The sequence below is a fragment of the Oncorhynchus kisutch genome, unplaced genomic scaffold, assembly GCF_002021735.2.
Source record: "Oncorhynchus kisutch isolate 150728-3 unplaced genomic scaffold, Okis_V2 Okis03b-Okis08b_hom, whole genome shotgun sequence".
Taxonomy (NCBI): Eukaryota; Metazoa; Chordata; class Actinopteri; order Salmoniformes; family Salmonidae; genus Oncorhynchus; species Oncorhynchus kisutch.
In genome coordinates, this window is record NW_022261980.1 from 6,694,563 (window position 1) to 6,716,875 (window position 22,313).

Sequence of the window (22,313 nt, forward strand, 5' to 3'; positions counted from 1 at the left end):
GCACATTACAGATATCATCAACAGTAGATGGGCCAGGGTGGACATGCACATTACAGATATCATCAACAGTAATACAATCAAGGCACAGCATAGGACAGGGAGAGCTCTGCAGTGCTGATTTATGACACCTGAATGTGCATCAGATGGCAACAAGATCATATTGTACAGCAATTTCATCAGGTAACATGAATACAAAGCTGGTGAGAGGTGGTTAGAATGGGATGGGAGGCCAAAAGTCTGTAACCAATAGAGAGAGTCCCGAGTCTGGGAACAAACAGTCTACAAGTCTACAAGTTTGTAGTCAACAAAGTACTGGGCCTTGTTTCCTAATGTATCAGGGATGTTCCGTTTGAATTTGGCCAATGTTTTAGATATTCCTGCAATAATTTCTTTAATTTTCCTTAGGGGGAAGGATGTTAACATAAATTTGCAAATCTAAAATAATTATTGTATATAATAATAAATATAGTATATATATTGTATATAATTATTAAAAATAATAAATAATTAACTCAAGTTATCCAATGTGTGATATTTTGGACTGAACCCAGGCCTCTTGAAGGACGCCTCAAAGTCTGTGTTGGTGTCATTTCAAGTTTTATTGTCACGTGCACAAGTACAGTGACATGACTTCACTGCAAACTCTTTCCCAACGATGCAGTAATCAATATCAGTAGTACTATAAAGTCAAGTAGAACAAAAACACACAATAAATATTTGAAACATTTGAAACTTTACTGTGTGCTCTGAAACATAAGTAGTGTTTATATTTTTGAGTGGGCTCTACTTATTTATGAGTTATGATCCGTTTTAGAAGAATATAAAGGTTCTGCCTCGGCTGTCTCGTTATTGTGAAAGCTGGACTATTATCGTCATTTGGTTGTCATCTAATGATTGGTTGCAGGTTGTTTTTGGAGAAATACTTGTTTGTTGTATTTTAACAAATGCCTCTCCTTGACAGATAACCTTGGTGTTTACATCTGTAAACAAAAAGGATCTCCTCAGGATATCTACGTTTTTGATTGTTTAGCTATGAAATTCAAAACGTTGAACGTGGACGAGTTGGCAAATGTGTAAGTACCTCCATCTGAAAATGTGCCAAATACTTTGTTTGTGATGACATGAAGCATCACAATAACTGGTGGGCTCTTCATGAAGACAAACATTTGATCAATTAATGAACTGATCCTCTTCATCAAACTTCTGGCCTTGAAGCTGGAATCCTTCATTGAAACAATAACAAAGCAGCCCCCCGCCTGTGTTTTGGTAAAAAGCTGAGGGATGGACCAAATTCAGAGCGAGTGCTATGTATGGATGGAAGAACCATCCATGACATCAACATTATAGTTTTAACCATGTTCTGAGGCTATACAGTATTTCATCCCATTTGTTTACAAACATTTGGAGTAAAACAATATTATATGCTGGGTTCAGATGGGATACGACAGTTGAACTACACTCATGAGGCATTTATAAGTTGTATTTTTCACAAATAAATGTGTATATATCATTAATTGATGAGTCCAAAAATGGGTGCAGCAATGAATGATTCTAGCTTTAAGTCTGTTCTACCTCATCCTGTTAAAGTGTGATGGACATGAATAGTGATATGTGCTTCGCTAATCTTCAGACTTGCGAAATGCTGTATAATGTAGGTTATCTGGCAGCATAACGAGATTCATTATTTAAAAGCTGGGGTACAGGGCTGAATGGCTTTAATAATGAACAAATCAAATGCATTACAGTCCATCATATAGTTGTATCTATGGAAACTCATAGAGTGGGTTCTATTTCTATGGTAAACTTGTTGCAGCTACAGATCATAATGCTCATAATGCCATGTCCCTTTTATTCCTGGGTTTTTCATATCGCTTCAGAATGAGAGACATCAGAAGTGACCTGACCTTCATGACCACCAGGACTCCTAAAGAGGCCATACTGGTAATTCAAGATATTCTGATAAACAGTTGAAGTTGGAAGTTTACATACACTGCTCCAGTTTCAACTTCCACCTGACTGTGCTGCTGCTCTAGTTTCAACTGTTCTGCCTTATTATTATTCGACCATGCTGGTCATTTATGAACATTTGAACATCTTGGCCATGTTCTGTTATAATCTCCACCCGGCACAGCCAGAAGAGGACTGGCCACCCCACATAGCCTGGTTCCTCTCTAGGTTTCTTCCTAGGTATTGGCCTTTCTAGGGAGTTTTTCCTAGCCACCGTGCTTCTACACCTGCATTGCTTGCTGTTTGGGGTTTTAGGCTGGGTTTCTGTACAGCACTTTGAGATATCAGCTGATGTACGAAGGGCTATATAAATAAATTTGATTTGATTTGATTTGACTTAGGTTGGAGTCATTAAAACCTGTTTTTCAACCACTCCACACATTTCTTGTTAACAAACTATAGTTTTGGCAAGTCGGTTAGTAATTTTTTTTAAAATTGTTTACAGACAGATTAATTCACTTATAATTCACTGTATCATAATTCCAGTGGGTCAGAAGTTTACATACACTAGGTTGACTGGGCCTTTAAACAGCTTGGAAAATTCCAGAAAATGATGTCATGGCTTTAGAAGCTTCTGATAGGCTAGTTGACATAATTTGAGTCAATTGGAGGTGTACCTGTGGATGGGAAAATCAAAAGAAATCAGCCAAGACCCCAGAAAATACATTTTAGACCTCCACAAGTCTGGTTCATCCTTGGGAGCAATTTTAAAACGCCTGAAGGTACCACGTTCATCTGTACAAACAAGAGTACGCAAGTATAAACACCATGGGACCACGCAGCCGCCATACGGCTCAGGAAGGAGATGCGTTCTGTCTCCTAGAAATGAACGTACTTTGGTGTGAAAAGTGCAAATCAATCCCAGAACAACAGCAAAGGACCTTGTGAAGATGCTGGAGAAAACAGGTACAAAGTATCTATATCCACAGTAAACAAGTCCTATATTGACATAACCTGAAAGGCTGCTCAGCAAGGAAGAAGCCACTGCTCCAAAACCGCCACAAAAAAAGACAGACTACGGTTTGCAACTGCACATAGGGACAAAGATCTGACTTTTTGGAGAAATGTCCTCTGGTCTGATGAAACAAATATAGAACTGTTTGGCCATAATGAACATTGTTATGTTTGGAGGAAAAGGGGGAGGCTTGCAAGCCGAAGAACACCATCCCAACCGTGAAGCATGGGGGTGGCAGCATCTTGTTGTGGGTGTGCTTTGCTGCATGAGGGACTGGTGCTCTTCACAAATAGATGGCGTCATGAGAGAGGAAAATTATGTGGATATATTGAAGAAATATCTCAAGATATCATTCAGGAAGTTAAAGCTTGGTCACAATTGGTTCTTCCAAATGGACAATGACCCCAATCACACTTCCAAAGTTGTGGCAAAATGGCTTAAGGACAACAAAGTCAAGGTATTGGAGTGGCCATCACAAAGCCCTGACCTCAATCCCATAGAACATTTGTGGGCAGAACTGAAAAAGTGTGTGCGAGCAAGGAGGCCTACAAACCTGACTCAGTTACACCAGCTCTGTCAGGAGGAATGGGCCAAAATTCACCCAACTTATTGTGGGAAGCTTGTGGAAGGCTACCCGAAACGTTTGACCCAAGTTAAACAATTTAAAGGCAATGCTACCAAATACTAATTGTGTGTATGTAAACTTCTGACCCACTGGGAATTTGATGAAAGAAATAAAAGCTGAAATAAATCATTCTCTCTACTATTATTCTGACATTTCACATTCTTAAAATATTTTTTTTACTAGGATTAATTGTCAGGAATTGTGAAAAACTGAGTTTGGCTAAGGTGTGTGTAAACTTCTGACATCCACTGTATATCATACATATTTGTGATAATTAAGATATAATTAATGATATACACTACTGGTCAAAGGTTTTAGAGCTACCTTCTCATTCAAGGGGTTTTCTTTATTCTTTACTATTTTCTACATTGTAGAATAATAGTGAAGACATCAACACTAGGAAATAACATACATGGAATCATGTAGTAACCAAAAGTGTTAAACGATTCAAAATAGATTGCAAAGCTGTCATCAAGGCAAAGGATGGCTATTTGAAGAATCTATATATATTTTGAACACTTTTTTTGGTTACTACATGATTGCATACGTGTTATTTCATAGTTTTGATGTTTTCACTATTATTCTATAATATAGAAAATAGTAAAAATAAAGAAAAACCCTTGAATGAGTAGGTGATCTAAAACTTTTGACCGGTAGTGTATATGATATATATATATGTATATGTGTATATATATGTGTGTGTATGTCATTATTTATATTTGCATCTATTTATATTTCTGCATCTAAGCTAAGGTCAGTTTTGACACTTGGCAAGCTTGACCCCCTGCTATGGCTCAAATTTTGTCAAACACCAAGCAGCCCATGGTCTTACAGATAGATACCTTGAATGATAAAGATGATAGCCAAAAACGATCCATGTTGATGTAACAAAGTTATACAATATAATAGTTAGATAATCTCCTCCGTTTTGTTCTAGCTAAATAATACTTCTCCATCCAACCTTTTAGGTGCTAGTGGATTCAAGCTCCTCCATGAATGAGACATGCTATGATTCCGATGACAACATGTCACGGTTGGATGCTGTTAAACAGCTCTTTGATAACTTCGCAACTAGAAGCATGGCGTACAATTTTCATCATGTCATTGGCTTGGTGAAGTTTGACTCATCAGTTAAAACTCTCCACACATTTACAGAGACTCTGGAGACCTTCAAGGTAAATATATTTTCTCATTTCTGTTTTATGAATGCAAAATAGCGATGGGGGTGATTTCAATAAGATCCATTCAAGTACTGTACTGAGATCACATACATACTCCCCTCAAACCTGTCTTAAAGACTGAAACTGTGACTCAGCTATATGATGTTGCCTCGAGCAGCACTGTACATGTTACAGAGGAGCGTGATGCACTACGATGCACTCAGAGGATCTGCATGTGTATGGAGGCGCTTCAAATTGTCCCCATGTTGTAGTTTATGTGTGCGTTGCTGACGCTACTGCTCAATCAGGGATTTTGTGGCATTCATGATATCATTCTTTAGCATGCATCTGCAAACCTCACATAATATTACGGATATTAGAAGATATTTTTGGCACTTACAGGAACACGTACACAATCTGGAGGCCAATGGATGCACTGTGCTGTATGATGCCTTGAAACGTGGCATGTCTCAACTGAAACAAGTTGGAGAGCAATTTCCAGACTGCAGACTTCGCATCATATGTCTCACAGATGGGAATGATGATGGGTAAATAGAATGATACTTTTTCAGTGTGTAAAACAGTGATTACCTTGACGTTACATTCATTGCGATAACACAAAGGTATTGTTCAATTGGATTGATTGGTTAATAATTCTATCTGTAGATCAATGACCGAACCAGATGCTGTCACAACCAAACTGATGAGCCTGAACATTGTTGTTGATGCCATCGTTGTTGGAAAGGTGGACAACAATGTGCTGCGTGGAATCAGCAATGCAACAGGTACTGTATAATGTGTAAAGAGATTCTGGTTTATATCCCAGCAGTGGACGTACGCCACCATCATGATGTCTTCTTGTGGCTGAAATATGGACGTAGAATCAGAATGAATGCATTTTGTCCAATCATTTCTCATTGTTATATCATTTTGGCCTGACTGCACTCAAAAACGCAAGTAAAACATTAAATGTTTTTGATATGAGGTTTACTGCATTTGGGATTTTTAAAAATTTGAAGGAAAATTGTAAGTATTCAATATTACAGTATATCATAATATTACAGTTTATCGTAATTTAGATGACAATTGACATGAAAGTATATTTTGTAACAGGGTTGTAAAGGGTTTAAAATCTGGACGTACTTGGTTACTAATTCACTAGTGGTTGGGTTTTCATTTTGATCCATCCTTTTACAGCCAGTTTGCATTCCCTTGGAAGTTTGAATTGCATTTGGTTAAATGAAGATGACAGCAGTCTACAGTCTAATAAAATATTAGGCAGCCATTGGGTGTTTTTTGAGCCCCTACATAACAATGTCCTATTTTATACATATTTGGTTAAGTAATAACAATGAAGCAACTGTATCCACTCCATGTCTTATAGGAGGGTGTTGTTTCAAACCATCCATGTCTTCTTATAGGATGGTGTTGTTTCAAACCATCCATGTCTTCTTATAGGAGGGTGTTGTTTCAAACCATCCATGTCTTCTTATGGGAGGGTGTTGTTTCAAACCATCCATGTCTTATAGGAGGGTGTTGTTTCAAACCATCCATGTCTTCTTATAGGAGGGTGTTGTTTCAAACCGTCCATGTCTTCTTATAGGAGGGTGTTGTTTCAAACCATCCATGTCTTTTAGGAGGGTGTTGTTTCAAACCATCCATGTCTTTTAGGAGGGTGTTGTTTCAAACCATCCCATGTCTTTTAGGAGGGTGTTGTTTCAAACCATCCATGTCTTCTTATGGGAGGGTGTTGTTTCAAACCATCCATGTCTTATGGGAGGGTGTTGTTTCAAACCGTCCATGTCTTCTTATAGGAGGGTGTTGTTTCAAACCATCCATGTCTTTTAGGAGGGTGTTGTTTCAAACCATCCATGTCTTTTAGGAGGGTGTTGTTTCAAACCATCCATGGCTTGTAGGAGGGTGTTGTTTCAAACCATCCATGGCTTTTAGGAGGGTGTTGTTTCAAACCATCCATGTCTTCTTATAGGAGGGTGTTGTTTCAAACCATCCATGTCTTCTTATAGGATGTTTCAAACAATCCATGTCTTATAGGAGGGTGTTGTTTCAAACCATCCATGGCTTGTAGGAGGGTGATGTTTCAAACCATCCATGTCTTTTAGGAGGGTGTTGTTTCAAACCATCCATGTCTTCTTATAGGAGGGTGTTGTTTCAAACCATCCATGTCTTTTAGGAGGGTGTTGTTTCAAACCATCCATGTCTTTTAGGAGGGTGATGTTTCAAACCATCCATGTCTTTTAGGAGGGTGATGTTTCAAACCATCCATGTCTTTTAGGAGGGTGTTGTTTCAAACCATCCATGTCTTTTAGGAGGGTGTTGTTTCAAACCATCCATGTCTTTTAGGAGGGTGTTGTTTCAATCCATCCATGTCTTTTAGGAGGGTGTTGTTTCAAACCAGAGACGAGTAAAGCTGGTCTGAAGCTTTTTGAAATGGAAACTGTTCTGTCTTTGGAGATGAGGAAGCTGAAGAAGAAACTGGACCCATCCTACATTAGGAGCGAGGTACGATCTATTAAACAAAAACTATTCAAATAGGACAAGTGTTTCCATATATTCTATATAAAATAATATGATTCTTGTTCTTTATTTTACTCTTTACTTTATTTTACTCTTATTATTATCTATCCTGATGCCTAGTCACTTTACCCTGCCTTTATGTACACAACTACCTAAAATACCTCATGCCATGTACATGTACATTGATCTGGTACTTCCTGTATATAGTTCCATTCTTGTGTATTTTATTCCTCTTGTGTTACTATTTGTATGATTTTTTACAACTTTTCATCGTTGGGAAGGGCTCGTAAACAAACATTTCACTGTCAAGTTGCATGTGACAAATACATATTTAAATCAAATCAAATAAAGTGTAAGTTAATAACATTGATCTTAAAACGAATTGTACTGAACAATGCTCATTTGCCTCTACAGAACATTCTAGTTGCTCTCTTCGCCAACCGGGGTTATGACGAGAAGCCAGAGGTTGCTCTGCCAAGTGGACTAAACGATAAAGTGACTGGGACAGAGAAGTACGAGCAGTTCCATTATCAGCATGTCATTCTGGAATGACAGAGTCATTTACTTCCACTACTAATTACTTTTCTAGTAAACCACTATTATGCTCAAGAAGCATTTATTTAATGTTGAGATTGAGGTAAACTACTGTATTACTCTAACAAAAATGAATATGTCACAAAATAGTGCATTAAAAAAGAAGATCCAGGAATCCAAGAGCGGACGCTTTTTGGAGAAGGACAAACGCCTTCTGGAAGAGCTGAAGAGCCTGCACTGTGACCCACACCCATTCTGCACTGTTCTGCCTTCAGAGTCAGACTTTAGTAAGTAAACATTATTAGGGTATTGTGTTAAGTGTTATTGATCTGGTAACACTTAGTATAAATATACTTTTCATAATGCTTTATAATAGCATTGTTAATACTTGGGTGGTTCAAGCCCTGATTGCTGATTGGATGACAGCCGTGGTATATCAGACCGTATACCACGGGTATGATAAAACATTTATTTTTACTGCTCTAATTACATTGGTAACCAGTTTATAATAGCGATAAGGCACCTCGAGGGTTTGTGGCATATGGCCAATATACCACGGCTAAGGGCTGTATCCAGGGACTCTGCATTGCGTCGTGAATAAGAACAGCCCTTAGCCGTGGTATATTGGCCATATACCACACCCCCTCGAGCCTTACTGCTTAAATATAGTCTACATGGACCATGACCGTAACAGCCTCAAGTTATTGGTTTGTTTGACTGTAAAGTGTTCAAATCAACTTCCCATCCACATGACCAGTTGGTTATTGTTTGACTCATTTTGCACAATATTGTCAAAAACATTTAACCCCTGTGATTCCATACCTATTCAGCGTTTTGGAAGATTCTCATGCAAGGCCCTCCTGATACACCTTATGAGGATGGAGTCTTTGAGCTGTACTGTCAGTTTGGAGCTGACTACCCCGTCAAACCTCCACTTGTGCGCTTTGTCACACCTGTATCCTTCTACACAATGAATACATGAAGACAGTGTATTTATTCGTATTGCCTAAGTCATACATTTTCAAATTCTATCCAGTTGATTGATGCTTTTTTCCGTCATGAAAAATCGTTTTATTTTTTACCCATTTTTTTTTTGTCTCATCGCTGGTAACTCTCCAAAGGGGTCGGGTGGCAAAGGTCAAGTCATGCGTCCTCTGAAACATTACCCGCCTAACCGCGCTTATTAACACCCGCCTGCTTAACCCGGAAGCCCGCCGCACCAATGTGTCGGAGAAAACACTTCAACTGACTACCGAGGTCAGCCTGCAGGCACCAGGCCCGCCACAAGGAGTCGCTAGAGCGCGATGAGCCAAGTACAGCCCCCCCAGGCCAAACCCTCCCTTAACCCAGGCGACGCTGCGCCAATTGTGCGCCACCCTATGGGATTCCCGATCACGGCCGGTTGTGATACAGCCCGGGATTGAACCCGGGTCTGTAGTGACTCCTCTAGCACTGCGATGCATTGCCTTAGACCACTGCTCACTCGGGAGGCCATGAAAAATCCTTAATGTGGACGAAGGTGTACCACTGCAACATAAACAGTGTGGGTCGTATCTGCCACAACATATTTGACCGCAGCTACAACGCTCACATAACCATGAGAGACATCTTGGATGCTGTATATGGACTGCTCATCGTTCCTGAACCCCAAGATCCACTGGACAGGTTGGTTTCTCGTTATTTGATGACCACACTGTATACAATGAGTGGTGTTAACTCTGATTCTAAAATTAAAAAGGAAAAGTAGGAAATAGTGCATTATATTTATTAGTATGTAGTATATTGAATTCATATACCTACATTTTATCTGAATAAAAATGTCTTGTAAAAGTATTTTGGCAGAGGAATACCTGACCAGCAGAAACAAGTATGAAGAAGAGGCCAAGAAGAACACAGAGGAAGTTGCAGGCCAATCATTGGATGACATGGAGAAGGTGAATGCACTTATCTAATTATGTTAATTTTTGCAAGCTCTCCTACATCTTTTATTGGGGGCGTTTGTGTGTAAAAAGAGGTGGATTCACTTCTCAGACATTTCCATGTAAAACTGACATGTCACAGTCTACGTCAGTGGCTCCCAAACTTGTTATAGTCCCGTACCCCTTCAAACATTCAACCTCCAGCTACATACCTCCAGCTAGCACCAGGGTCAGCGCACTCTCAAATTTGGTTTTTTGCCATCATTGTGTAAGCCTGCCACACACACACACTATACGATCTATACGACACACACACTATACGATCTATACGACACACACACTATACGATCTATACGACACACACACTATACGATCTATACGACACACACACTATAAGATTTATACGACACACACACTATACGATCTATACGACACACACACTATACGATCTATACAACACACACACTATACGATTTATACAACACACACACTATACGATCTATACAACACACACACTATACGATCTATACAACACACACACTATACGATCTATACGACACACACACTATACGATTTATACAACACACACACACACTATACGATCTATACGACACACACACTATACGATCTATACGACACACACACTATACGATCTATACAACACACACACTATACGATCTATACGACACACACACTATACGATCTATACAACACACACACTATACGATCTATACAACACACACACTATATGATCTATACAACACACACACTATACGATCTATACAACACACACACTATACGATCTATACAACACACACACTATACGACCTTTATTAAACATAAGAATGAGTGTGAGTTTTTGTCACAACCCGGCTCGTGGGAAGTGACAAAGAGCTCTTATAGGGCCAGGGCACAAATAATAATATTATAATAATAATCAATAATTTTGCTCTTTATTTAGCTGTCTTATATTTAAAACCTTATTTGTTCATCAATAATGGTGAATAACTCACCACAGGTTAATGAGAAAGGTGTGCTTAAAAGGATGCACCTACAGTGGGGAGAACAAGTATTTGATACACTGCCGATTTTGCAGGTTTTCCTACTTACAAAGCATGTAGAGGTCTGTAATTTTATCATAGGTACACTTCAACTGTGAGAGACGGAATCTAAAACAAAATCCAGGTAATCACATTGTATGATTTTTATGTAAATTATTTCAATTTTTTTGCATGACATAAGTACTTGATCACCTACCAACCAGTAAGAATTCCGGCTCTCACAGACCTGTTCGTTTTTCTTTAAGAAGTATTAACTGCACCTGGTGAGAAGGCAACAACTGTTGGCGCAATTATTAGAAAATGGAAGAAGTTCAAGATGACGGTCAATCACCCTCGGTCTGGGGCTCCATGCAAGATCTCACCTCGTGGGGCATCAATGATCATGAGGAAGGTGAGGGATCAGCCCAGAACTACACGGCAGGACCTGGTCAATGACCTGAAGAGAGCTGGGACCACAGTCTCAAAGAAAACCATTAGTAACACACTACGCCGTCATGGATTAAAATCCTGCAGCGCACGCAAGGTCCCCCTGCTCAAGCCAGCGCATGTCCAGGCCCGCCTGAAGTTTGCCAATGACCATCTGGATGATCCAGAGGAGGAATGGGAGAAGGTCATCACACAACTCCTGCCATATCACTGATGCGTCGTGAAACAGTGTTGTTTGATGAAGGCATTGTCTGTATAGTTTTTTGGACCTTTTCCCCCAGCATTGTCCCAGTCATATCCACAGCAGCAGGAAGAATTAAGTCCTACACAATAGTATGGGGCTTGCCTGTCCTAGCCACTCGGTAGCTCACCATATAAGATGCTTCTAGCCCCTTATTATCTGTTACTTTTATACATGTATTACTACTCGAAAGTCGTCTTTATTCTCGCTCAAAAACACCCATGGCTTATTTTTCAAATTGTCATGTTTTGTTTCTAAATGTCTCCACAAGAGTGAAGGTTTCCCGCGAGAGAGTAACGGTTAATGTGATTGGATAACGGTTAATGTGATTGGAAAACGGTTAATGTGATTGGATAACGGTTAATGTGATTGGATAACGGTTAATGTGATTGGATAACGGTTAATGTGATTGGAAAATGGTTAATGTGATTGGATAACGGTTAACGTGATTGGAAAACGGTTAATGTGATTGGATAACGGTTAATGTGATTGGAAAACGGTTAATGTGATTGGAAAACGGTTAATGTGATTGGATAACGGTTAATGTGATTGGAAAACGGTTAATGTGATTGGATAACGGTTAATGTGATTGGATGTTAGTTATTTGACTAGGCTACCTGTATTTGACATTGTGTTGTTATTTTGCTGAACACTAGATGGTTCAATTGTATTTTTGGGCAGTGAAACGAGGATATTTTCTCACCCAAATGTATAGTCCCGTTGGAAAATAGTAATGTACTGTTTGAAAATGTGAAGAATCCTTTTATTTTTTATTTTATTTTAAACGTGAATCACATTTTTATTTGGCGTACCCCAGACGGCATTTGTACGCGGACCCCAGTTTGGGAATACCTGGTCTACATTAGCAGTTTCTCAGATACATTTATTTAACAGCAACCCTTTAATGTAACAGTTTGTTCAGGGTGTGATGATCTTTCCCTTTTAAATTTACAGGAATTGTTGGGTGAAGAGTTGCCTGAGAAGTTCATACCCTCACACTTGATTTGTCCACTAACCAACAAGATGTTTGTTGACCCAGTGAAGAACCAGGAGGGAACAGTGTACGAGCGAAAGGCCATTGAGAAACATCTGAAGAGGTAAGCTGGTTATTATTCATATTGATATGTCGTTATTTATGATTCATAATTAACGTGTTGCTTTTATAAAGAAATCCAAAAATATTAAGCTGATGTCGCTATGTGTGGTTTTTCATCGGAAGCTTCTGAGTTTGTTTAAACACAAGCCACATTCGTGTAATTCTTAATTCTTTCCTTACTTAGATTTATGTGTATTTGAGTATATGTTGTGAAACTGTTAGATATTACTGCACTGTCGGAGCTAGAAGCACAAGCATTTCGCTACACCTGCAATAACATCTGCTAAACACGTGTATGTGACCAATAACATTTGATTTGTATTAATTGTGGGCTCAAATATTAGCAAATGACTGTTAGTTTATTTATCAAATACATTTTTTCTCATCCCTTGCATGCAGAACTGAAATAACACATTGCTAGCAACTATATCAGTTCGGTGTCAGTAGTTTTTGTGTCTTATTGCGATAGGCTTAGACATTTAACTGATTGACAATTCTTCAAACTGGAAAGTCTTCGCCTACTGTAAACATTTTAAATTACTTAACGAATTAAATGAATTATTTGACCACTATTTTTTGAGAATGGTTTACTGTCTTCCCAACATTTACAGGACATGGCTTGGAACTGATCCCAAGACAAACAAGTTACTGACATTAACTGACCTCAAGCCATACCAAGACATGAGAAAAATGGCGAGGGACTATCGCAAACAGCAAATTCAGTAGACAGATGTTTAAAACACAATGTGATAGCCAAAATGTAGCATTCCTGCCTTGTAGCCTACACCTTTTGGTGAAACATGATGATGATGTTGGAACAAACATTGAAGTATGCTAACAATTGTATGTAACTGATATTTGTACTTTCTAGAGGGAATAGGTCTTCATTTTCTTAGGGTTTGTACTTGATTATAAACTGGGTGGATCGGGCCTTGAATGCTGCTTGGCTTACAGCTGTGGTATATCAGACCGTATACCACGTGTATGACAAAACATTTATTTTTACTGCTCTAATTACGTTGGTAACCAGTTTATAATAACAATAAGGTACCTCAGGGGTTTGTGGTATATGGCCAATATACCACGGCTAAGGGCTGTAATCCAGCCACTCCGCGTTGCGTCATGCTTAAAAACAGCCCTTAGCCGTGGTATATTGGCCATATACCACACCTCCTCGTGCATTATTGCTTAATTGTAGCACATTTCATGTGTAGCTAATTAATATTCATATCCATGGCCAATTCCTATTAAACTCTTGTCAAAAAATTTTTGAATTTCTGCATGTTAAAATGGGTTTTGTATAGTAATTGTCTATGTTAAAATGGGTTTTGTATAGTAATTGTCGTGTCTTTGTCTATGCCGGATTAAGTGATATGACATGCTATTCTATAAAATAATTTATCCGTAATTAATATCACTTGATTGAGCTAATCATGTAAATGTAATTAACTAGAGAGTCGGGCACCACGAAATAATATTTATAGAGTGAATAAACTCTTAAAGACCTAGTAATATTTTACATCAATAGCAGTCAATATTAATCGTCCTCTTAATTCAGTCTCATCTGAAAGTTGTAAATTCTTGGTTATCTGCACGAACCCTGGCTAACCATTTGAATCAGCAATACAAAATTGGGTTTAATCATTTATTTACTAAATACCTAACTAATCACACAGAATTACACATACACATAATTAAATCATAACTTGATTACAAATTACATCATAAAGGAAAACGCCCCTAGCGGGCGGAACAGATATGACAGCTTGTTACACAAAAGAAAAGGGTCTGGGTTTGAGTGAAAGAGCGCAAAGACTGAGGAACAAAGGAAAGAAGCTGTGCTATCGTAAATACAGTATCTTATGCATTCTAAATTACCGCCCATTTGGAAAAGGAAAATGCAATAAATATTTACTCTGAGCTGCGCTTCGCTAGGTTGGTGGTAGATGGAAGGCCGTGTTGCTCAACCGAGTCCTTTGAAGAATGTCTCTGGTTGTCAATTGGATACGTTGTACTAACGTCGTTGGGTGATAGACGGGATACTCTGTCTGTTCCTTCCTAACCCTCGTTTGCATCTGCTGTTGCTAACTCAATGGCTAGGAGGTATCACTTCTGTAGTGAATAAGAGTTCGAAGTTCATACCATTCACAACCAAAGCTCACGCTGATGTTGGCTTCATTCTGTAGTTATTATCTGAACCATTCTGACATAGGACCGTCATCCTCACATCATCGGAACAGCAGGGGTTATATTGTCGTTAAGGGCTTATATAGGAAGGGAGAGGAGGGCGTGTTTGAAAAGTTTTATAGCCCATGTCCCTTCACAGGGGCGGGCCACTGATTGAGCAGAGCCCTGTCTTATGAAAACCCAAATCTCACCTTTTAGAAGCTAAAATCACATTTCATCCCATCACGAATAATTTCATATTCAAACATTTAAATTGAAAAACAATTCCATGTGAATCCGATAACTCTGATGTGTAGACTTTCCACTGTAGATTTTATGTCATCTTATCATTAATGAGAAGGTCTCCGATGACAACCGAACTGACATCATATTCATTAAATACCACCGCATATGTTCAATTGGTCGCATTACCAGAATATAGTTCATTTCCCCCCACCTTCTGATGTTCCCCGAATCTCTATGTTAACCAGGTGGTTTTGCAAATGTAACCTCAGCAGGGTAGAGAGAGGAAAAAGGGGGGAAGAGGTATTTATGACTGTCATAAACCTAACCCCCAGTCCAATGTCATGACAGTCCCCCCATGTTGGGTTCAATCTTGCGATTAACCTGCATGTTGCAAACCAACATAAAAATGACAGTGGGTTGTGGTCCCCATCTGGTGGTCGACCCGGGTAGGGTATCTGCAAAGGAAGAAGTCCGCTCCATGGCTGGGCAGTGGATGTCCGGATTGGGATCGTCGTTCCGGACCCGTCGTCTGGTCGTCCAGACTGGAAGATCTGGGCAGTAACTTATGCAGATGTTAACAATGCACACACTCATGAAATATATCATTACATTTCCTCCCAAATGAGAAGCGTTGTGGCACTAACTGGTGGTTATATGGGGAAGTTGTTTATGGCTCTATCACTTTCTATGTGCTGAAGAAAATGAAACAAAATGAATGAAAGCATAAACAAAACAAAATATAGTTATGCCCCCTTAATCATCTAACTGGACTGTATTCTATATACGTCCATGGTCCTGGCAAAATGACCCTATCATGGCATTGTCTAATGTCATATCTAGGGCTTTCCTAATTTGTGGGATGTTGCTTAGGGTACTATCCTAAGTTGATAACTATATGATAAGTCTACAGCTGTAAGGCACTAGTTTTGGGCAGTCTACAGGGATGACCTATGGCCTTCTGAAGTCCATAGGAAACTGGTGAGTGATGTAGCTGTAGATAGAGTTAAAGGCCTCAAAATAAATGTTCCACTTTACTAAGGCTGATATTTTGCTCGGACCCTTAAGTGATCCTAGCATAAATCCTAATTGGATGTTCCGTTGTTCATGTGCGTTTATGTTTACGCAAGCGCACATGTCAAGGGAAGGAAACCAAGTATCCTGGCAGATTACAACTTGTTCAGAATGAGTCTGACGTAGTCAGGTTATTTTCAGGTCAATGCCTGGAGGTCAGTCAGAATTGGTGTCGAGGGAGTCTGTAGTAGTTTTACTACCAGTCACTGTCTTCCACTATTGTAGTGGAGGTAGGTATGAAGAAGTCTACTTCATAGCTATGTTATACACGGATGAGCTAACCCCATGACGGAAGTACTCTAAGTATTAGACCAGTCGTATGTGGTGTGATCGTGGTTCATGACTCTAATAACTTTTCTCCTGAACGGAGGGTTCTATTTATTGGTGGAATGTGGAAGAGTGCAATGGAGATTCCCTTCCCCGTGCTGCACTCTGAGTGACTCCTATCTTGCTATTATCAATAGCAATTTAACTCGTGAGGTTACTAATCCTTTTACTGAGTGTTGCCCCCCCCTTTGTGTCTCGGGATCCCCCCACCAGCGGGTGGTGTTGGTATCCGAGGTGTAAACTAAAAGTTCGGACCCTATGTACGAGTTGTCAGTGGCCGCATTATTATGAGAGTGGCTGTAACCTTTCAACCAAATCTGGTGTTTGTGCTTCAACACCTTCAGTGGCTGTCGAGGTCTGTCAGTCACCACCGCGCCCGCGTGTGGCAACCTCTTCAGTACCTGCGAACTGAGACGAGGATATCGGTCTGTGATATCGCAAAGTTTTTCACCAGTGGGAGTCATCGGGTCAGTTGCTGGACTGACGCCATTAGTGTCATTGTAAGGGTTGACAGTCCCCCACAAAACGTAAGGTGTCATCGGAAGCAGAGTATACTCTGTGCATCAATGTTTTTCTTGCTGAGACGGCCGCAGTGCTTGCGGAAGTGTCTGAAAGGCAAGAGAAGTTAATCTCAACTACTGTATTGCACGACTGCAAGGAGGAGGGAAGTTGCGTATTCACAGAGACAGCTGGCTCGAAATCATGACAAGAATGGTCAATCAGATTGGCTGATGGAATGTGTCGAGATATCGTAATATCTCCTTGGATCGGATTCTGCCCAAAGAGGTTTCTAAACGTCTTTTTCCCAAGGGGTGCTTTTGACAGATACCCCTCGTGAATGACTGCGTTGCAGCTAGTGTTAGGGGAAGACAGTGTGTTCGGTGGAGAAGGCACTGTGGCCTGTGACCATACCTGGTTGGTTTTCCAATCTATCAATGGGAGTAACCGATCCATCAAGTCAATAATGAATATACAAAAATATACAATTAATATACTAGTTACATCATTTGAAAACTAGGAGATTCCACACTCTACACACACGTACGTTGTAATATTGTTGTATGGTGGTATATACATTTTGTATTGTAGATATGTAGTGGTGTAATAATGTTATATGATGTACTGTTTTATCTTTTGTTTTATATGTAATGTAAGTGCCTTAATGTGTTTGGACCCCAAGAAGAGTAGCTGCTGCCTTGGCAGGAACTAATGGGGATCCTTAATAAACTCCAGGAAGAGTAGCTGCTGCCTTGGCAGGGACTAATGGGGATCCTTAATAAACCCCAGGAAGAGTAGCTGCTGCCTTGGCAGGAACTAATGGGGATCCTTAATAAACCCCAGGAAGAGTAGCTGCTGCCTTGGCAGGAACTAATGGGGATCCTTAATAAACCCCAGGAAGAGTAGCTGCTGCCTTGGCAGGAACTAATGGGGATCCTTAATAAACACCAGGAAGAGTAGCTGCTGCCTTGGCAGGAACTAATGGGGATCCTTAATAAACCCCAGGAAGAGTAGCTGCTGCCTTGGCAGGAACTAATGGGGATCCATAATAAACCCCAGGAAGAGTAGCTGCTGCCTTGGCAGGAACTAATGGGGATCCTTAATAAACTCCAGGAAGAGTAGCTGCTGCCTTGGCAGGAACTAATGGGGATCATTAATAAACTCCAGGAAGAGTAGCTGCTGCCTTGGCAGGAACTAATGGGGATCCTTAATAAACCCCAGGAAGAGTAGCTGCTGCCTTGGCAGGGACTAATGGGGATCCTTAATAAATACTGATGTGGTGTTTTGTTGTTGTTTATGAGTCAAAGGCGATGGAGTACTTTACTCTTTCAACTTAACACTTTATAATAAAGGGTATGATATCCACCATGCCTGCGGTTGCCACAGTTAGTTCAGTAGTGCAGTGCTTTCTATTCTTTTATTTGTGTAATGTTTTTATGTTCTGCCACTTGGTGGAGCTGTGGAGCAACTATCAATTTATGGCCATTTATCTGAGTTGCCTGTTAACACGTGGAACAATCAATCACTCTTTGTTGTGGAGAAAAACTATAATGCAACTGAAGAGATCATTATAGAAATTACAAGTTCTTATCTTCAGTGTCTTAAAATGTATATAGGCCTAGCCTTTCATTGTCACAGTCAGTTTTACATTTGTGTGTGTGTTCCTAATCTTAGACAAGTGTTGAGGCCGGTGCACATGCTCTCACAACAATTTTATGAGGTGTTGAAAAACACAGTTCATACCAGGATGGGTTCATTTAGAATTCACAATGATGAAAGCTCTACTGGATGAAGACATTTAATGATATACTGTTAATGAAGACATTCAATGATATACTGTTAATGAAGACATTCAATGATATACTGTTAATGAAGACATGAAATGATATACTGTTAATGAAGACATGAAGGGATATACTGTTAATGAAGACATGAAATGATATACTGTTAATGAAGACATGAAGGGATATACTGTTAATGAAGACATGAAATGATATACTGTTAATGAAGACATGAAGGGATATACTGTTAATGAAGACATGAAGGGATATACTCTGAGTAAAGGTGATTTAGTGGGAGACCTTAAAGTGGGAGAAGGCTCTCTGAATGATCATAGAAAAGCAGCACATTTTGGGGACAGTTCCAGCACCTATCCAGATCTAACTCTGAATGTTTTATGTTTCTGGGGAGAAGAGCAGTAGAACCTTGGCTATAGATGAGAGGTCAAACACCAGGTGGTGTTTCTCTGGTAAAGACCAAGTATTTGATGTGTGGTGTATCAGTGTGTGTGTGGTCAGTAATGGAGAGACTGAATGACCGTTACAGTCTGGTGGTGGTCACGATTGATAACAGCTGCTGCTGTGGCTGTGCCACACAGAAACACTGTCTGAACAGCCACTATATACTTCTATACCCTATACTTAAATGCAGAAGACACATTTCAGTTGAATACATTGTTGGACAACTGACTAGGTTTCCCCCTTTCCCCTATATACCCTATACCCAGGGATTGATTTGGGATTGTGTTTTATGTGTGCCTATTATTTAGAGGTTTTCCTGTGATGATTCTATCAACATGGTTATATTAACCACTCAGTGTACACATGGCTACCCTGAGAGGACAGTAGGTCTAACATAATAAACAGAAACTTATTTAGCTAGTCACATATACTTGTATTACTAAAAAGGAACTCCTGCCCACTGGAACTGTGGTTTCTCCACTAAACTCGACTCAACACAGAGCCAATGTTACAGTCTGTCAGATCCTGATAACAGGCGTCAATGAGCTTGGGATCAACTGAAATGAAGCTGTTGCATGGAGTACATTGTCTGCAGGACCGTGTGAATGACTTCTCTTTCCTCCACGGATCCTTTTCATTCTCCATGCGTCATGGTTAGGTGCGCACACATCCAAACTACTCGTTTTTCCATTGCTTTCAATGAACATAAAGTGTAAATCAACAGTCATTAATCTTCTCAAAGGGCAGTAACGATGAGGTCATGCATGTTCGCTAGTGAGCCCTAATTGTTTTGACCCGTCCTTGGCTCTGGGTTTTGTTCATGAGGGCATGCAATGGAAAAGGTTTAAAAACATTTTGCAATAAAAAACAAAAATGAAAGTTCTTTATTGGAAGAGTCCTGGTAGTATCTCCTTGTTTCATTCCATTTTCAGCCTAATGACCATGACTGTGATTATGAGTGGGAGGATCTTGGCAGCGAAGCGGTGGTGGTGGAGTAGCCCCTTGGCCTCCTGTCCTTAACCAGTAGAAAGAGATAGAGGGGAGTGCTGGGTAAGCTGTTGCCGTGTAAACACAGGCCCAGAAAAGGCAGTGGAATGTCTCAGTGGTGGGAGCTGGAGGAAGGTTCAGGGAGAGGCCAAGGCAGGTGGTATACATCAGCAACGAGCTGACGTCTCCCCACTAACTTATCCAAACAAGAGACAGGCGCTAGCGATGCTGGGGAAGCGAAAGAGGAGGAGCGGGGGATAGATAGACAAGGGCCAGTATCAGGGGGAGTCATTCTTCTTCCTGGCTCAGCTCTGCTTTGCTCTGGTCTGTCCTCTATCCCAGAGGGAAAAAACAAGCGTTAGTGCATGAGACGGGACTGTTGCCATTTCTATAGCCCTTGATCCCGAGGCCTCCAGTCCTCCACTGATCTTGAGAACTCACGCAACAAATCACTGACGGGCAGATCAGAGCTGGTTTATATTGCAGGAGAACACTGAAGATACACATAGACCGAGGGAGAAGAACGTGCCATCCCCCACTGGGCACAGACGTCAGTTCAACATCTAGTTTTCATTTACACTTGGTTGAGTTGTCAACTAACTTGAATTCAATGTGAAATCAGCCAGAAATATCACCCTGTCATTGGATTTCCAAAATGTCCTGATGTTGATGACTTTTTGCTAATCCAATCAGTTGTCTGTGTTGATTCAACGTCATCACACTGAATTTTTGGGTTGAAATTATGTGGAAACAATGTTGATTCAACAAATTTTTGCCCAGTGGGATGTCTGCTGATGTCTGTGTCTCCTTTTGCTTTTAGAGTCTGACCGATATTAATGTCCCACTGGGCACAAACTGGTTAAATTGACGTTGTTTCAACGTAATTTGTCAACGAATCTACGTAGGAAATTTATTAGATTTAAAAAAAGTTATCAACTGTTGTTTTGAGGGTAAAAATTCAATCACAGGATTATGTACAGTATGTCGTCATGGTAACCAATTTTCAACATAGACAAACCTTGTATAAAATATGTTGAATTTGTACCTTTGAAACAAGGTCAGATCAATAAAACTATAGGCTGGGCAGCACCTCCTACTGGAGAGTTGATCTATCTACAGCTAACCCTTTGGTCTCCTATCCAGGGTTTTAACCAAGCCCAGCCCTGCTTAGCTATGATGTCACTGACTATTACCAATGTGCTATCATGAGAATGATTGTTGAGAGATCGCCACTTAATAGATTCACTGTTGCTATCGAAGTCATTCAAAAGGGTAGGTTCAATAGAGCAAATTAAATCAATCATGTATCATCAATGATGCTATTTTGGCCTATATAGCATTTGTCATGTTATCAACAGCTATAGTTTAAATTCAGCCCAGGATTCAACTAAAAATAGACAATACATAGGCCTAGAGTTTCAAGCTTTGGTTGGTTTAAAATGGAATCAACAAGTTAATAAGAAATATGTTGGATTCACATCTCTATCTCAACCAAAAACAAAGTCTTATTCTTTATCTTAGATTTTTGGTTGAAATGGAGACGTGAATCCAACATCAATTATTAATTTGCAGACAAACTGGAATTAAAGCCAGACTCCTTTAGTGGCACAGATGGAACTATCTAAGCAGAAGATACATCTCCTTCAAATGTTGATATATGGTTGCGTTGACAACCAAACACAATTCAATATTACTTTTGCAAAATGATCTGCACAGAATCTCCAACGGCATTGATCACTTGCACCATGTACTTTAATGTAACCTCGACTAACTGCAATCCAGGTCATTTGGTTCTGCTATGAGATGAAGCACAGAGATAACGCATTAAGTTGTATACATGAACATAATATCTGACATTGTATTCCCATTCTAACTGTGGTGTGCTTTCAAATGGTTGAAAGTGGAGCTATAACACATTTAGGTGCAACTAAACCAAAAATCAGACATTGCTTTTCCATTGGAATTTGAATGTCCCTTTAAATGGTTGAAATCTTAATGATAACACATTGTGAATTCAGCAAACTTTTGGCTGTCTTTTTGAGTGGGTGAAAATAGTTTGGAATCTTATTGATCAATATCTACATACTAAATATGAGCTAATTTTCCACGCTGAAATGATGTGGTGTGTCCAGTGGTGTCTGCCGTGTAAACATAATGTTAGTTACTCTTTAAACATTATGGCCATTATAAATTCACCACAGTGGTGTCTGCCGTGTAAA

General features: G+C 39.8%; 1 protein-coding gene across 2 annotated transcripts in view; it reads left to right on the forward strand.

The window, feature by feature from the left end:
* Positions 1 to 13,460, forward strand: part of LOC109876451 (uncharacterized) — a 53,662-nt gene extending 40,202 nt beyond the window's left edge. For both annotated transcript variants that reach the window (XM_031812707.1, XM_031812705.1), the window contains exons 13-25: positions 962 to 1,073; positions 1,878 to 1,941; positions 4,556 to 4,762; positions 5,150 to 5,295; positions 5,414 to 5,532; positions 7,143 to 7,267; positions 7,697 to 7,794; positions 7,967 to 8,103; positions 8,647 to 8,771; positions 9,336 to 9,481; positions 9,648 to 9,750; positions 12,418 to 12,560; positions 13,171 to 13,460. In XM_031812707.1, coding sequence (XP_031668567.1) covers positions 962 to 1,073; positions 1,878 to 1,941; positions 4,556 to 4,762; positions 5,150 to 5,295; positions 5,414 to 5,532; positions 7,143 to 7,267; positions 7,697 to 7,794; positions 7,967 to 8,103; positions 8,647 to 8,771; positions 9,336 to 9,481; positions 9,648 to 9,750; positions 12,418 to 12,560; positions 13,171 to 13,285 — 1,640 coding nt within the window. In that variant the 3' untranslated portion in view covers positions 13,286 to 13,460. The remainder of the gene's footprint in view (positions 1 to 961; positions 1,074 to 1,877; positions 1,942 to 4,555; positions 4,763 to 5,149; positions 5,296 to 5,413; positions 5,533 to 7,142; positions 7,268 to 7,696; positions 7,795 to 7,966; positions 8,104 to 8,646; positions 8,772 to 9,335; positions 9,482 to 9,647; positions 9,751 to 12,417; positions 12,561 to 13,170) is intronic.
* Positions 13,461 to 22,313: the final 8,853 nt, after the last annotated feature.